A 17354-nucleotide genomic window follows, 5' to 3' on the forward strand; every position below is an offset into this window, starting at 1 on the left:
GATGCTAGGTTTCAGTTTGAAACACCCTGATTTCTGAGAAATCAGCTACAAGGAAGCTGTCCTGGCACAGATGAACATGTTCAAAAAGGCACGTGATTCCTTTGCAAAGGGGAGGAGATAAGACAGAGGAAGGTCGAGAGGAAGAAGGAAGGTTATTTTCAAAAACTTATGATGGCTCTTGGGAGAAAGTGAAGCAGTGCGACAATGGCATATGGAACACATGACAGTGAGTCACACACTGTGCAAGTCCAAAATAGCTCAGTTTCAATTCAGTAAGCCCATGGGAAGGACTGCTGGAGGCAGTCAGGAGGTTAAAGCAGGATACCAGCAAACAGAAACACTGAGTCAGATTTAGATTACACTGGAAAAAGTGGTAATTGTATGTTTGATGTTAGAAGGAAACCAGAGATACATCAGGAGCCCAAAACCTAAACCCACTCGCTGTACAGAGGCTCATCCATTTCAGAAGTTCAAAACCAGGTTTTTAAAAAAAAAAATCACTAATTTAGATGTGAAATTTGTTTTGCAGCAGCAAAAGAGTGCAAAGGTAGAAATTACTATAAACTACAAGGCAACACATTTCACTGTATGCTTCAATGGACATGTTACAAATAATCTCAAAGTGCAAAAGGAATGATGAGGCAGTGTTCATGGTGGAGGGGAAGCAGCTGTTCTGAAAACATTAAGTGTATATGCCTTCAGTTCCCTGTACTTCCTCCCTGATGATAGCAATGAAAGGAGGGCACGTCCCAAATAATAAGGATCCTTAATGATGGAAGACCCAGCTGGTAGCGTAGTGGCATCAGTGCTGGACTTCGGGACGAAAGGTCCCCAGTTCGAATCCAGCCGGCTCCCCTGCACACCTTCCGTGCTGAGTTACGAGCTGGTGATCTCTTTGGAAACTCACCCTGCAGAAGGCAATGGCAAACCACTACTGTAACTTGCCTCATATGTGGTTCCCCACTATGTCAGAGAGGCGTGGAGGGAAATTGTTCGCTAACCGGAGAAACTCCGGATGCGACATACCTTTCCTTTCCCCATCTTAAGGCATCACCTCTTAAAGATGTTCTTGATGGTGAGGAGGGTTGTGACCACGTTGGAACTGAAGTCAACACCCACAATAAGATTTACACAAATCCTTACAATTGTATAATTAAAACCTCCAACTCTCGACTCTTATGGAAATCTTAAATAATGAAAAATCATTGTGGACATGACCCACCCAGCAAACTGCTCTTTCCAAAGCTGGCTTCTAGAAAGTGCTTTAGTTATTACAACAAAAACTTTACACCAGCTTCAAAATTTCCTCCCGGTAGTTAATCTGATTAACCATTCGAGTTACACCCCCCCCAATTAAACCACTTTTTAATAAATCTGTTTACATTGTAAATACATGGTGTTTATGCACATTTTATTCCATTTTGTAGTTTAACCTCCAACTTCATATGTTTAAAAAATTTGTAATTGTTGAATATTTTTTTTTGTTGCATGTCAGATCAACTCACCACAACAAATTCCTAAAACATGCAACTCTATATAGCAAATAAAGTTGATCCTAATGAATGCATGGACCATCTGTCTCCTACACACCCTTCACTGCAAATTCACTTCCAGTGTCGCTATAGCTTGATGACAGATTCACCCCTGGGTCAAGCAAAAGGTTATGGATTCAAGTATCCCTCCACTGGTCCAAGATCCAGGGCTGTAGTCCTGAGGGACCACCACCGCTTTGGAGAAAATGAACTCCATTTAATCACTTCTATGCTCAAAGATTCCCATGGCACCATTTTAGACCGTAAGACATAGGAGCCAAAATGGGCTGTTCAGCCCATCATGCTGATTCAGGAACAGCTTCTTCCCCTCTGCCATCCAATTCCTAAATGGACATTGAACCCGTGAACACTACCTCATTCCTTAATACATTTCTGTTTTAGCGTGATTTTTAATCCATGAAAATACATATACATAATTGATTTATTCATTCCTCTATGTATTGCATTGAACCGCTGTTAACAAATTTCACGTCACATGCCAGTGATAATAAATCTGATTCTCAACCTCAGTCTCCTGCCTTCTCCCTGTAACCTTTAACATGCTGACTAATCAAAAACCTGTCAACCTCTGCTTTAAATATATCCTATGACTTGGCCTTCACGCCCAAATACGGCCATTTTCATGGAGTCAGAATAGAAACAGGCCCTTTGGCCCACCACATCAACACTAACCTTCCCGCCCATCAACACCAATCCCTTTTGCCCTTACTAGGTCTGTATAGTACTATGCCTTGACCATTTAGCGTCTGTCTAATGTACGTCTAACATAAGGCAATCTGATTCCACCACCTCTGTCACCATCCAATTCCATTTATCAACCACTCTGCTTAAAAACATTTTCCTTTAGTTCTCTTTAAAACTTCTTAAAGCTATGTTCTCTTGCTTTAGATACTCCTTCCCAGGGTGGAGGGGGAGGGAGAAAGGTTCTATTTACTTTAACTTTACCACAATTTTATACACCTCTATCAAATCACCCTCAGCTTCCTTCAAATAATTCATTCTAGTGTTCTAGAACAGCCTCGTTCCTGCTGTTACAAGTCTCGTCAATGGGCCTCTTGTACAATAAAGATGAACTTGACCTTCCAGTCTACCTCTACATGGCCTTTGCACTTTGTCTACTTGCACCACTGTATAATTGACATAATGATCTGCATTGCTTGTCCGTTTTCTATCACACTACCTCAATGTACTTGGGGAATGATCTGTCTGAATGGCATGCACACAAAACTTACCATTTATCTCAGTATGTGTGACAGTAATCATCAATAAGCCACAGAATATCCAGTCATTAAAGCATATTGTTGTCTGGGAGTAAACCCACCGTGGTTTCCTTCATTGTTCGATGAATTACTCATGTATTCACTGACTGAGGCCAGGACAAATCAAAGGTGCTACCCAAATGGAATTCATTGCCACAGTGGGCTGTGGATGTCAAGTCATTGACTACATTTTCAAAGTCAGAATAAAATTTACCACAATACATACATGTCACCATATCTAACTTTGAGATTCACTTTCTTGCAGCATTTAAAAATAAAAAATACAGTACAATTTATGAACAGCTATACATAAAGGCTAACAAACAACCAGTGTGTGCAGAGGAAGACAAACTGTGCAAATAATACTGAGAACACGAATTGCAGAGTCCTTGAAAGCAAGTCTGTAAGTTTTGGTATCAGTTCAATGTTCAGGTGAGTGCAGTTGTCCACATCTGTTCAGGGGCCAATGGTTGTAGGGTAGTACTTAAATTGGAGGTTGATAGGTTCTGATCTGCAAGGGCAAAGGTTACAAGGAGAAGGCAGGAGAATGGGGTTGAGGAATAATAATCAGCCATGATGCACTGGCAGAACACTCAAGGGGCTGAATGACCTAACTCAGCTCCCATGTCACTAATTTGGTTAATAAGACCATAAGATAAAGGAGAAGTCGGCCATTCGGCCCATTGAGTCTGCTCTGCCATTTTAACATGAGCTGATCCATTCTCCCATTTAGTCCCACTCCCCCACCTTCTCACCATAACCTTTGATGCCCTGGCTACTCAGATACCTATCAATCTCTGCCTTAAATACACCCAATGACTTGGCCTCCACTGCCACCCATGGCAAAAAATTCCATAGATTCACCACCCTCTGGCTAAAAAAATTTTTTTGCATTTCTGTTCTGAATGGGTGCCCTTCAATCCTTAAGTCATGCTCTCTCGTACTAGACTCTCCCATCATGGGAAACAACTTTGCCACATCCACTCTGTCCATGGCTTTCAACATTCGAAATGTTTCTATGAGGTCCCCCCTCATTCTTCTAAACTCCAAGGAATACAGTCCAAGAGCGGACAAACGTTCCTCATATGTTAACCCTCTCATTCCCAGAATCATTCTAGTGAATCTTCTCTGTACCCTCTCCAATATCAGCACATCCTTTCTTAAATAAGGAGACCAAAACTGCCCGCAGTACTCCAAGTGAGGCCTCACCAGCGCCTTATAGAGCCTCAACATCACATCCCTGCGCCTATTCTCTATTCCTCTAGAAATGAATGCCAACATTGCAATCGCCTTCTTCACCACCGACTCAACCTGGAGGTTAACCTCAAGGGTATCCTGTAAGAGGACTCCCAAGTCCCATTGCATCTCAGAACTTTGAATTCTCTCCCCATTTAAATAATAGTCTGCCCTTTATTTCTTCTGCCAAAGTGCATAACCATACACTTTCCAACATTGTATTTCATTTGCCACTTCTTTGCCCATTCTTCCAATCTATCCAAGTCTCTCTGCAGACTCTGTTTCCTCAGCACTACCGGCCCCTCCACCTATCTTTGTATTATCAGCAAACTTAGCCACAAAGCCATCTATTCCATAATCCAAGTCGTTGATGTACAATGTAAAAAGAAGCGGCCCCAACACAGACCCCTGTGGAACACCACTGGTAACCGGCAGCCAACCAGAATAGGATCCCTTTATTCCCCCTGTTTTCTGCCAATCAGCCAACGCTCTATCCATGTATGTAACTTTCCCGTAATTCCATGGGCTCTCATCTTGTTAAGTAACCTCATGTGTGACACCTTGTCAAAGGCCTTCTGAAAATCCAAATATACAACATCCACTGCATCTCCCTTGTCTAGTCTACTGGTAATTTCCTCAAAAAATTGTAATATGTTTGTCAGGCAGGATTTTCCTTTAAGGAATCCATGCTGAGTTCTGCCTATCTTGTCATATGCCTCCAGGTACTCTGTAACCTCATCCTTGACAATCGACTCCAACAACTTCCCAACCACCGATGTCAAACTAACAGGTCTATAATTTCCTTTTTGCTTCCTTGCCCCCTTCTTAAATAGCGGAGTGACATTTGCAATCTTCTAGTCCTGCGGAACCATGCCAGAATCTATCAACTTTTGAAAGATCATCGCTAATGCCTCCGCAATCTCCACAGCTACTTCCTTCAGAACACGAGGGTGCATTCCATCTGGTCCAGGAGATTTATCTACCCTTAGATTATTCAGCTTCCTGAGTACTTTCTCTGTCGTAATTGTGACTGCGCACACTTCTCTTCCCTGCCACACTTGAGTGTCCGGTATACTGCTGATGTCTTCCTCTGTGAAGACTGATGCAAAATACTGTTCAGTTCCTCCACCATCTCATCTCCCATTACAATTTCTCAGGCATCATTTTCTACCGGTCCTATATCTACTCTCACCTGTCTTACTCTTTATATACTTGAAAAAGCTTTCAGTATCCTCTTTGAAATTATTTGCTAGCTTCCTTTCATAGTTCAGCTTTTCCCTCTTAATGACCTTCTTAGTTTCCTTTTGTAAGCTTTTAAAACTTCCCAATCCTGTCTTCCCACTAATTTTTGCTTCCTTGTATGCCCTCTCCTTTGCTTTAACTTTGGCTTTCACTTCTTGTCAGCCATGGTTGCATCCTTTTTCCATTTGAAAATTTCTTCTTTTTTTGGAATATACCAGTCTTGCACCTTCCTCACTTCTCGCATAATCTCCAGCCACTGCTGCTCTGCCGTCCTTCCCACCAGTGTCCCTTTCCAGTCAACTTTGGCCAGTTCCTTTCTCATGCCACTATAATTTCCTTTACTCCACTGAAATACCAACACATCAGATTTCGGCTTCTCCTTTTCAAATTTCACAGTGAACTCAATCATGTTATGATCACTGCCTCCTAAGGGTTCCTTCACCTCAATCTCTTTAATCACCTCCAGTTCATTACACAATACCCAATCCAGTACAGCCGATCCCCTAGTGGACTCAACAACAAGCTGTTCGAAAAAGCCATCTCACAGACATTCTACAAATTCTCTCTCGAGATCCAGTGCCGACCTGATTTTCCCAATCCACTCGCATGTTAAAATCCCCCACAATTATCATAACACTGCCCTTCTGACAAGCCTTTTCTATTTCCTGTTGTACTTTGTAGTCCACACCACTGATTTTGTACATTTTGTCAATCAAAGCATCACAGCAGCATACACTGAGTGAATTTCTCCCTCAATAACTATTAGGAACTGGAGCTTCTTGATTGATGTAAAGATTAAATGTTTAAAAGGATAAGGACGATCAAATGTTCCGGTACACCCACATGCCTTAATGTGATCCATCGTTTGTCAGGCCTTGCTGTAGTCAATGAAGTACATACAAACGTCCTTCTGGTATTCTTTGTCTTCGAGAATCCATCTCACACCTGCAATGATGCATGTTGTCCCCCCTTCATTTCTTGAAAACTGCTTGCAGTTCAGGAAGCTCCCACTCTAAATAAGGTTGAATTCTTTTCTAAATGATTTTTAGTAAAATCAAGAAGCAGCAGTTTGAACAAAACAATGAGAAACAGAATGGTTCAGCATCCTTATAGGGGTGTGACAAGGCTGTATTCTTTTAACTTGTATGCCGAACATATCTTTACAGAAGGAGTATATGAGAATCAAAGGGTGAAAATGGGTGGCAGAATCAATAACCTTCCTCATGCTGATGACACAGACAACACTGGCTAAAGGGAAGATGACCTGAAACAACTAACCAACACTGAGGAAGTCTCAGATGGATTAGCCTGAAGACTATTATGACTACTGGCAGCACAACCAGAACAGCTGAAGGAAACCCAAGCACTCACGGGGAGAATGTATAAACTCCTTTCAGGAGGTGTCTAAAATGAACTCCAAATTCCAGAACGCTTTGAGCTGTAATAGCATCACACTAACCATTAATGGGTCAATGTACACTACCTCACTTTGTTAGCTTTGTATGCACTGTATTTAATGTAATTTTCTTATATACTGTATATCTTATTACAACTTATAGCTTTTATTACATATTGCAAAGCAACAAATTTCATGACGTGCCAGTGATATGAAACCTGATTCCGATTTATTGTTCATTTCCATGCCTTGTGGCAACATCGGGCAGCAGTCTTGCCACTTCTTTAGCATTTTGCCTGTTTTTCTTTTAAAAATGAGTTCGAGTTGCTAGCTCGACACTCAACCTAGCATGGATTGAAATCGTGCAAGGGGCTGGCCAGATTTGAAACCAGGACCACTTGCCTCGAAGTCCGGTGCAGACGCAACTACACAAATGGCTAACTAATTGATTCTAATTCATGCTTACCCCCTATCACTTTATAATCTGTACGTCTTCTTGCCACTTGAACAAGCTGACAAATCCATCAAGTCCCCCAGCACAGCCTACCATGGCTTTGAATCAACAATCTTGGTGGTATTCTCTTCATCCAAGACATCACAATCCGCAATCAAGAGAATGGCTGAGGGCGCACTATAAAACTTCACAGTACCCACAAAGTAGCAACTTTACAATATAAAAGACCTACTTGTGTAAAATCAAAAAATGCTGAAGCCACAAGACATAGAAGCAGAATTAAGCAATTTAGCCCATTGAGTCTGCTCCCGCCATTGAATCATGGCTAATTATTGTCCCCTCAACCCTATTCTCCTGTCTTCTCCTAGTAACCTCTGACACCTTTAGCAACTTATAAAGCTCTGCTTTAATATACCCAATGACTCTCTTCACATCCACTCTATCTAGGCCTTTCAATATTCCATAGGTTTCAATGAGATTCCTCCTCGTTCTTCTAAACTCTAATGAATACAGGCCCAGAGCTAACAAACGCTTCACACATGTTAACCCTTTTATCCTTGGGATCATACTCGCCAACCACCTCTGGAACCTCTCCAATGGCAGCACATCCTTTCTTGGGCAAGGGGCCTGAAATTGCTCAATACTTCAAGTGCGGTCTGATCAATGCCTTCTGAAACCTCAGCTTTACATCCCTGCTTTTATATTCTAGTCTTCTCCAATTGAATACTGAATAAAAGAACTGAGCAGGTACGGCAGCATCTACAGAGAAGAACACACAGGCAACGTTTCAGGACAAGGCTGCTGGGTTCCTTCAGCATTCTGTATATGTTGCTCTGAATTTCCAGAAAAATCCAGTTGTGGTGCAATGAATGATGTGGGGATAGAAAGGGTTTAAGTATGAGGAGTTTTTGATGGCTCTGGGCTTGTACTCCGTGAAGTTTAAAAGAATGAGGGGGATCTTATTGAAGCCTATGAATATTGAAAGGCCTAGATAGAGCGCACACAGGAGGATGTTTCCTATTGTGGGAGAATCTAGGACCAGAGGGCACAGCCTCAGAACAGGAGGACTTGATGTTTCAATCCCTATAGTAAGTCAGCACTCTCGATGTTCGCAGTGGGCTTGGACCAGTGACAAGGAGGACAGGTACATCATCGGGGTCATCCTTCTTTGACATTTCGTTGATAAGCCCACGATGTCTCCAGAGAGCTCAACGGTGCTACCAGGCATCCCAGATACACCCCCCTCAGTTCCATATCCTCCTGTCTTCATCTTGCAGCCCAGTTGTTGTCTTTCCTTTTAATCCAAATCCAATTGCTGCTTTCTTCTGCTGCATTTAACAAGGACTTGATTGGTTATTGGAGGGAGTGTCCCCTCACGCCCATCTTCTTCAATAGGCTTGTCATAGATGTAGCAATGAATCTCCTGCATCCCACTTCTACAGGGAAAATCTTGGTCTTCCAGCCATTCTGGGCAGCTTCAGTTGCCAGTTCAGAGAACTTGGTCTTTTTCCTCTCATAAGCTTCTTCGACACCATCTTCCCATGGTACTGTCAATTCCACAATATATGCCAGCTTGGCTGTTGTGGACCACAGGACCATGTCTGGCCGGAGTGTTGTAGCCACAATGTCTGGGGAAACACAAGCTTTTTCTCCCAAAGTCCACGTCCATTTTCCAATCCCGAGCAACCTGCAGAACGCTTACACCTTTTGATGTTATATGGTGCTCTGGAGGTTGGCCTGCTGGTACAAATCGTGTGATGTAGACATTTCCTGCCGATGTTTGTGGGAGAGCATTTGTGGTGGTTCACCTCTGTTCCAAGATTGATGCCAGCTGTCTGAGAACTTGGTTACGCCACCAAGTGTACCACCCCTGGGTGAGGCTCGTGGTGCATCCTGTTAAGAATTAGATGGAGGAAGTTCTTAGCCAGAAGGTGGCGAATCTGTGGAATCTATTGCCATAGACAGCCGTGGAGGCCGTCATTGGGTATATTTAAAGCGGAGGACAATAAGTTGATTAGTAAGGATGTCAAAGGCTATGGGGAGGAAGGCAGGAGAATGGGGTTGAGAGTGAGAGTAAATCAGCCATGATTGAATGGTGGAGCAGGTAGACTGAATGGTCCAATTCTGACCCAATGTCTTATTTTCCTCACCCAAGAAATTAAAATTTTGGATTTACTGTTTTCCTTTGGCAGAGGAGCCATACAATTTAGCAGATTCTAAGTGCCCAGTTACCAAATCGTTAGTGGATTTCATCCATTTCCCAATAACCAAGTACAGAATAACTGGAGTATGCTTCCCTATTTACACTGCTTGGGCTGTGAAGATGGAAGTGTGGTTAGAGCAGTCACACAGCTGCAGATTTAGCTTGATGCCTACAAACAGATTAATAATAGAGGAAATCAGACTAGACAATTGCTGACAAATGTTTCACACTAGAATATACTCGAGTTTCCCCAAGAAGGAGAATGTAACAAGCCATTAATGCCCAGATGTAATGACACACCAATCAGACTTCAGCTTTGACCAAAGTTCAGGGGATTTCTAGATTCCAGAGACGGCCTACATGCATGAGTGCTACATTCTTACTAGAAAGGGAGCAATGAATGTCATATACCTCAATCAGTGGGGTATATGGGGTGTCCAGAGAGGGGCAGCACCTCTGGTGAAGGGGCTTGCCCTGTCTGTTCTGGAGCAGCTCACTCACCTTTAGTCCCCACTGCTCTCATCTGTGGCTGCAAGTAGCCGCACCCCAGTACACCACTTTGAAAGGCAGGCTAAACCATGTGAGGACAGCCAGCAGGCCTCATACCCTGGTGAGATAGGGACATGCCTGCCTGAGCAGGTGAAGTCAGCTCAGGCAGACTGGGCGGATGAGATCTACATGAGATCCACATGTGATCCAATGGTCAGGAAGACATTTCTGCTAAGCTTTAAGGACAGTGAAGGACTTGACAAGGCACAGAAGATGTCATGGTCGTCCACTGCAACCAAGGAAAACCCCAAACTGTGACACTTGCTCGTACCATTAGACACGGACCTGTGAGGTCAAGAGAGGAAGTGCCCCAGTGCAACAGCTTTTCCACTTTATCCCACACAGATCTCTCATCATCAGACACAACGGACAACCACTACCCTCAATCCAATGCAACAGCAGATTTATAAATGGATGTTTTGCTGAAGTTAAGAATCCCACAGTTGATACACTAAATGCAATGTTACTGGTCAATTTGAGAGGACTAGAATACAAAAGCAAGGATGTAAGGCTGAGGCTTTAAAGCATTGGTCAGACTGCACTTTTGAGTATTGAGAACAGTTTTGGACCCCATATTTAAGAAAGGATGCACTGACATTGGAGGGGGTCTAAAGGAGGTTCACAACAATGATCCTGGAAATGAAAGGGACATGAAGGGTCTGTACTTGCCACAGTTCAGAAGAATTGGGGGGGGGGGAATGGAAGAAAGGAGGAGAATGTCATTGAAGCCCATCAAATATTGAAAGGCCTGGATAGTGGGCTTGGAGAGGACGTTTCGAATAGTGTAGGACTCTAGGACCAGAGGGTATAGCCTCAGAATAGAAGGATGTCCCTTCAGAACAGATGAGGAATTTCTTACCCAGAGGGTGAAGCTGTGGAAATTTGTTGCCACAGATGGCTGTGGTAGCCAAGTCACTGTATTTAGTTAGTGAGGTTGACAGTGCTGCCAGAGGCAGAAACATTAGGGGCAGCTATGGAACGCTTAGACAGGACATGGATGACAGAAAAATGGAGGACTATATAGGAAGGGTTAGAGTGATTACTTAGAGTTGGTAAAAAGACAGCATGACACTGTGGGCCGAAAGGCCTGTACTGCGCTGCAATTGTCTATGTTCTAATCTATCACATTGGTGAATCTGGAGTCAACTGGATCCATATGGAAAAGGATGGCAGACTGTTCCAAGGAAAAGATATTAATGAACCAGAAGGGATCCAAGAGAGGATCTGCATTCAACAGAACATGACAGCACAGAAACAGGCCCTTTGGCCATCACATTGGTACTGATCAAGCAGCCAATTTAAACTACTCCAAGATGCCCGTACCTGATTCATATCCCTTCATCCCCTGCTGTTCATGTGTCTGTTTACCTGCCTCTTAAACTTCGATATTGTATCTGCTTCCACTTTCCCTGCAACGTTCTACACACTTAATATTATGTAAAAGAAAAGAACCTGCCTCCAGCCTCCTTTACACAAGATGCTGCAGATTAGTGGTCACCAACCTTTTTAAGCCCAAGATCCCCTACCTCGACCTTAGTGAAAGGCAAGATCTACCTACTAAATCGTTTAGAGAAAAAACAGCTCAGATTGTACTTTCAATTTGAGGCCTTTTATTTGGGCTAATTGTATTTGATTTACACAAAATACTTTTGTCAAACTTTCAAATTAATTCAAACAAGAAAACACTAACTAGCATATCAAACAGGCCTTAGCTGTCTTTAAGAATATTACAATACTTCACACCTTTAATTCTAAGTTTCATTATTTAATTTTATTTCAACATGAAAAATAAATGAATAAAAATTGACTGTTGCACTCAGTGTGATGACTGGGGCTGAATACTTTCTGCTAGTTCCCTGAAATTTGGCTCGTAACTACAGACAGCCAGTCTGAGACAGTCTGTCAGTAAAACAGCTCCTGTACTTAGTTTTAATAATTTTTATCTGTGAAAATGCAATTTCACGTAGATAAGTTGACCCGAAGTAGGCACTGACTTTTAGTGCTATAAAACCAACGGCAAACCGCACATTGCTTGGCCCCATCAGTAGTAATTGCCACCAGTTTATGAATGGGGTTGTCATTTTCACAGACATTTTTTTTAAACTCATTGTAAATATCCTCACCTCTCATTCTCTCCTTTAATTGCAAAACAGTGAGGAAGTCCTCCTTCGTTGTAAAATCCTGGAAAGCCATTCTGACAAATACAACAAGTTGAGCTGTTTGCATTACATCCAGGGATTCATCGAACTGTGGTGAAAAATATTCACAGAGTGACAAGTCCTTTAACACTTGTCGATCCACATCCTGACAGTGACTCTACCCTCCTTGTCACTGTTGCAGGGCCAAGCAGTATATTATGTATTGCGGTCGTGATATTATTTTTGTTTTTAAAGTCATTAAAAACAGTCTCTGCGGTAATGGCCATTGCTTCCTTGAGTAAATCACCATCTATAAAAGGCTTCTTGTGTTTAGCCAAAAGATGACTTACACGAAATGATACTTCAATATCAGCCTTATTTTGAGCAGCATGTTTTGTGAAAAACGATTGCTGGGCCTCCAACTTCGATTTCAGCTCCTCAACTTTCCTGGCACGAATTGCGCTCTTTGTGGAGTAGGTGTCTTTAAATTTCTGGTAGTTGGTGTTGTGGTGCCGCTCCAGAGTCCCTCTTTTAGTCAGTCCTTGTATTTGGTGGCACAACATACACACACACACACTTGTCTTTCACCAAGGTAAACAGAAGTTCCTCTTTCCATTCTGGATGGAATTTGTATGTTTTCGCCTTCTTTCACGCAGCCTCCGCAATGCTGTCAGGATATCACAAGCGAGTGCCATATATTGATGTTTGCGACAGTCTGCACTCTTATCCAATCTAATTGGTCACTTTGATGCAGCACACGCTACGCTGAAAACAAGGCACCGGGGGAGCTACACACATGCGCACTGGGCAGAAAGAACGGAACTAAACCCCCGCAACCCGGAAACAATCTCTCTTTACAAACAGCTTTCAGTAGCTAAAGTATTGCTATATTACCATCATCCTAATTAGTATTACTTATTTTTATAATGTTCACATTACAACAGTATTTGTGTATTTATTTTTGATTTTTTTCGGGATCTACTGGGAAAATCTCAAAGATCTACCGGTTGATCGCGATCGAGGGGTTGGCGACCACTACTGCAGATACTGTAAGCCCAGAACACACAAAGTGCTGAATGAACTCAGAAGGTCAAGGAGCACCGAGGGAACGGAATAAACAAATGACGTTTGGACTGAGACCCTTCATGGAAAGAAAGGGAGAAGATGCCAGAATATGGTAGTGGGGAACAGGAGGAGTACAAGCTGGCAAGTGGTAGGTGAGACCAGATGGGTGGAGGAGAAGAAATGAAGCAATAAGCTGGAAGTCAACAGGAGGAAGAGATGAGGGCTGATGAAGAAATCTGATAGGAGAGGAGAGTGGACCATGGGAGAATGGGAAGGAAGAAGGGAACCAGAGGAAGATGGGCAGGTGAGAAGAGGTGAGAGAATGAGGAATGGAAAAAGAGAATGGGGAGAGGGGAGAAATCATCAGAAGTTAGAAAAACCCATGTTCATGCTGCCAGATTGGAGCCTACCCAGATGGAATGAGGAGTTGCTCCTCCAACTTGAGTGGCCTCATCATGGCAGAGGGGTCTCTGCCCTGACCAACTGTTTATTTCCCTCCATAGATGCTGCTCAGTTCTTCCAGCATTTTGTGTGTTGCTCAGGTCTCCTTTAAATTCCGCCCTTCACCTTAAAGTTTAGTATTTACCATATCTAGCCCACAAAAAAAGGGGCTGTCTACACTTCAATTTTTATATACAGTTCTATAACATCACTTCTGGGAAAACAATCGAAGGCGTGTCCAGCTTCTCCATTGGCAGAGTAATTGTCCAAGAAAAATTACTTAAACAGGGACATCAAGAAACCCAACATCCAGACCATGCTCTTTTTGCTGCTGCCATCAATAGGATGGTACACGAGCCCCAGAACTCTCACCACCAAGTTCAAGGACAACTACTACCTTTCATTCATCAGGCTCTTGAACCAGAAGCGATAACTTCACTCACCCATCACTGAATTGTCCTCACTTTCAAGGACTCTTCATCTCATGTTCTCAATAAGAAATAAGAAATATTATTTTTCTTTATTTCTGTATTTGCACAGTTTGCAGTTTTTTAATGCACACTGGTTACTGTCTGTTGGGTTTGGCCTTTCACTGATTCTATTGCAGAGGTTCCCAACTTGGGCTCCATGGCATAAAAGGTTGGGAACTCTGTTCTACTGTGTTTCTTGAGTTTACTGTGATTGCCCACAAGAAACGAATCTCAGTGTACATGTAGGTAATAATAAAGTTACTTTGGTTTGGTGTAATATCTTAACGACTGAATTCTAGATCACATGCTCTTCACAAAATTATACCGCAGAACCACTCAAAAGCAAACTGGCTGTTGTGTTGCACTTCAAAGCAGCACACCAAGTTGAATCCTTGCAACTCCAACCAGGCCCTTCTGGTTCATTCACATGTCTAGTCCCATTGCCCCCCACACCCCTCCCATCCAAACTTCTCTCGTATGTTGAAATCAAACTGATATCCACCACTCGTTCCACACTTGCACCACCCTGAGTGAAGAGGTCACCCTTAAACCATGACCTCTAGTTCTAGTATCACCCAACCTCAGTGGAAAAAGCCTGCTTGCATTTACCTATCAACAGTCCTCAGAATGTTGTACACCTCTGAATTCTTCGGGCCATTTATAAACTGGAGGCTACAGCCTCAGAATAGAGGGATGTCTACTTAGAACAGAAATGAGGAATTTCTTTAGGCAAAGGACGGTGAATCTGTGGAATTCATTGTCACAGGTGGCTGTGGAGGCCAAGTCTCTGGGTATATTTAAAACTGAGGTTAAACAGGATGTCAATGGCTACAGGGAGAAGGCAGGAGAATAGGGTTGTGAGGATTCATCATCAGCCATGATGGATGTGCCAAATAGCTCATTCTGCTGCCATGTCTTGTGGTCTAAAGTGCACAACATTAATCACTACCTTATGTAGAAAAATACCTGAGCACTTTGAACTACAATGGACTCCGATTTATGCTGTAATTGTGTTCTTCGGTGTATAATTTTGTTTAATTTGATCTGTGTGAACATTGCAACCTTCTGCCTGCACCTGTGTGATCATGTACCTTTGTGCAAGCTACAATAAACTCGACTTTGACCTCTTCTGTGCCAGTTATCCACTGAAAGACTGGGGAACTGAAGGCAAAAGTTTTTACATGCCCCCTCCACAGCTCAGTATGGATTCACCAACCTCTACAACAACATCCGTACAATTTTTTTTAATACAAGGGTCCACCACCCCTAACCTGGTAACTGCATGCCCTTGTTTGAAGACTCACCAGTTGAAAACACTATACAAGTTCCTGATTTGTATGTTTATCCGTCAAAACTCGACAAGGGATTTACATTTTCCTTAAAACATTCACAGCAGATTAAAACCATTTTCCTCTTCATATCGATGATCAGAAGGAAACATTTTACCTGCAGGCAGGGCACCCGCCCACCACTACCACAGAAGCGGCAGTGGGTTGCTGGATGATGGTGTAAGTGTTGGAATAGTTCGACGTTGGACAGACAGGAGGCTGAACACCTACTGAAACAGGAGGCACGTATCCTAAAAAGAAAAGCGATTACTTAAAAATAATTAAGACTCTAAACGCTAACAAAATTGCTCGTGTATCAAGGATAAGAATAATACTTAACAGTTTCAAAGAAAATCAATTAATTGGCTGTAAATATAGATTCAAACAAAATTTCAGTGTAAAATACAATGCTATCAAATTTATGAAAAGCGAAAAACAACTAAAATCAATATACATCAATCACGAGGCTACTGGCGACAACTCCTGCAGAGGCCACCCAATAGTGAAAAATTGTCAGCTCTCCGCTTTTTAATTGGAACTAGCAACAAGATAAAAGCAACAGCCAGTATATTTTTTCCGGATGAAGTGAAGTTTCACCATAATCGCCTCCAGCTCCACACGCCTGCTGCTGCGGTACCGATGATTAAGACAAAAGGCCTGTGCAGAGCCGAAAGGAAAGCAACGGGGGTGGGGGGCGAGAAGAAGAGACCTCACCTGAGGCTGGGTAGGAGTACGGAGGAGGCTGCTGTTGGTATCCAGGCGGCGGGATGGTCCCGTAAGTCTGGGCGTACTCGTAGTTCGCCGAGCTGGGCACATATGCGGGTGGCCTATCCTGGAGCAGCGGCTTGTTGTCCATCGTCCTTCCCAGGGCGAGGGAGGGGAACAAGAGAAAGAAAGAGAGAGGGAGGGGTGAAGGTAGTGGAGATCGGCGGCAGCGGCGGTGGAGCTTCCTCCCCGCCTTGGAATATAGCGGGTAAGGGGAGGGAACTGCAGTGGGATTATTAATGCTGGGCGAGATCCAGCCCTGAAAGAGGCGCGCAGCAACGAGTCAGACGCACACAAAATGTTACAGCATGCCCGCCCGCTTCCCGGGACACCCCAGGTCCGATACAAAGTCACAAGATAACTGCCACGTGACCGCCACAGCCGGCCCTCCCCCTCCCTCTGCTCTTAAAGGGGCCGCACCCTCCTTCCTCAGAGGAAAACAAATTCCACTACCAGTCCTGGTTATCATGGGACGAGGTGGTGGGAGAGGCAGATATATTAGAGGCATTTAAGAAACTCTTACATGGGTACATGAATCAGAAAAAAAATAGTGAGCTATGTACAAAGGAAGGTTTAGATTAATCTTAAATTGGTAAAAAAAAAGGGTGGGCACTGCATCGTGTACAGTGCTGTGCTGGAATGTTCTAATAGTAAAATGTGATCACTCGAGTTGAGTACGATGTGGATTCCCTTAATGCAGAGCGTTCGTGCACGATTTTGTTTAACCTGGGGTGGTTGATACATGGGCAGCCACCACACGGTCCTTGACAGATAGGGGTCAGGGTCTAAGTGGCATGGAATGCAAGATGACTGGGGAGCTTTCACTGCTGCAGTCTTTCTCCACCTTCACTACTGTTGTGATGTGTCATCATCTTGCCCCAGCTCCACCGTTGAGGTCTTGGTTGGACTGCTCTTTGTCTGGAACTCTGCCTTGACCTTAATGGCATGAGTAACCCGACCAGGAGATTCCACCACCATAAAGTACTGATCCTTGAAAAAAAATGTTCTTTGTTCTATGAGACCATTTGTCAAGGTTGATTTACAATTATCTCAAAGAATTTGATTAAAGTGTGGTTATAAACCATAAGACATGGAAGTAGAATTAGGCCATTTGGCCCATCGAGTCTGCTCTGCCATTCAATCATGGCTGATGCTTTTTTTTCCTCCCCAGCCTTCTCTCCATAACCTTTGATGCCATGTGCAATCAAGAACCTATCAAGCTCTGCCTTAAATACACCCCAACGACCTGGCCTCC

The 17354-nt window shown here is 43.2% G+C and overlaps 1 protein-coding gene across 2 annotated transcripts in view; it reads right to left on the reverse strand.

Moving 5' to 3' along the window:
• bri3 (brain protein I3) overlaps positions 1-16458 on the reverse strand; it is a 43854-nt gene extending 27396 nt beyond the window's left edge. The window contains exons 1-2 of one of the 2 annotated variants that reach the window (XM_063059367.1): positions 16049-16454; positions 15453-15585 (exon numbers count right to left, since the gene is read on the reverse strand). In XM_063059367.1, coding sequence (XP_062915437.1) covers positions 15453-15585; positions 16049-16190 — 275 coding nt within the window. In that variant the 5' untranslated portion in view covers positions 16191-16454. Of the gene's footprint in view, positions 1-15452; positions 15586-16048 lie in introns of both variants that reach the window. The other variant, XM_063059368.1, reaches the window with a different exon arrangement.
• Between the last annotated feature and the right edge of the window lie 896 nt (positions 16459-17354).

Source organism: Mobula hypostoma, chromosome 9, assembly GCF_963921235.1.
Source record: "Mobula hypostoma chromosome 9, sMobHyp1.1, whole genome shotgun sequence".
NCBI lineage: Eukaryota > Metazoa > Chordata > Chondrichthyes > Myliobatiformes > Myliobatidae > Mobula > Mobula hypostoma.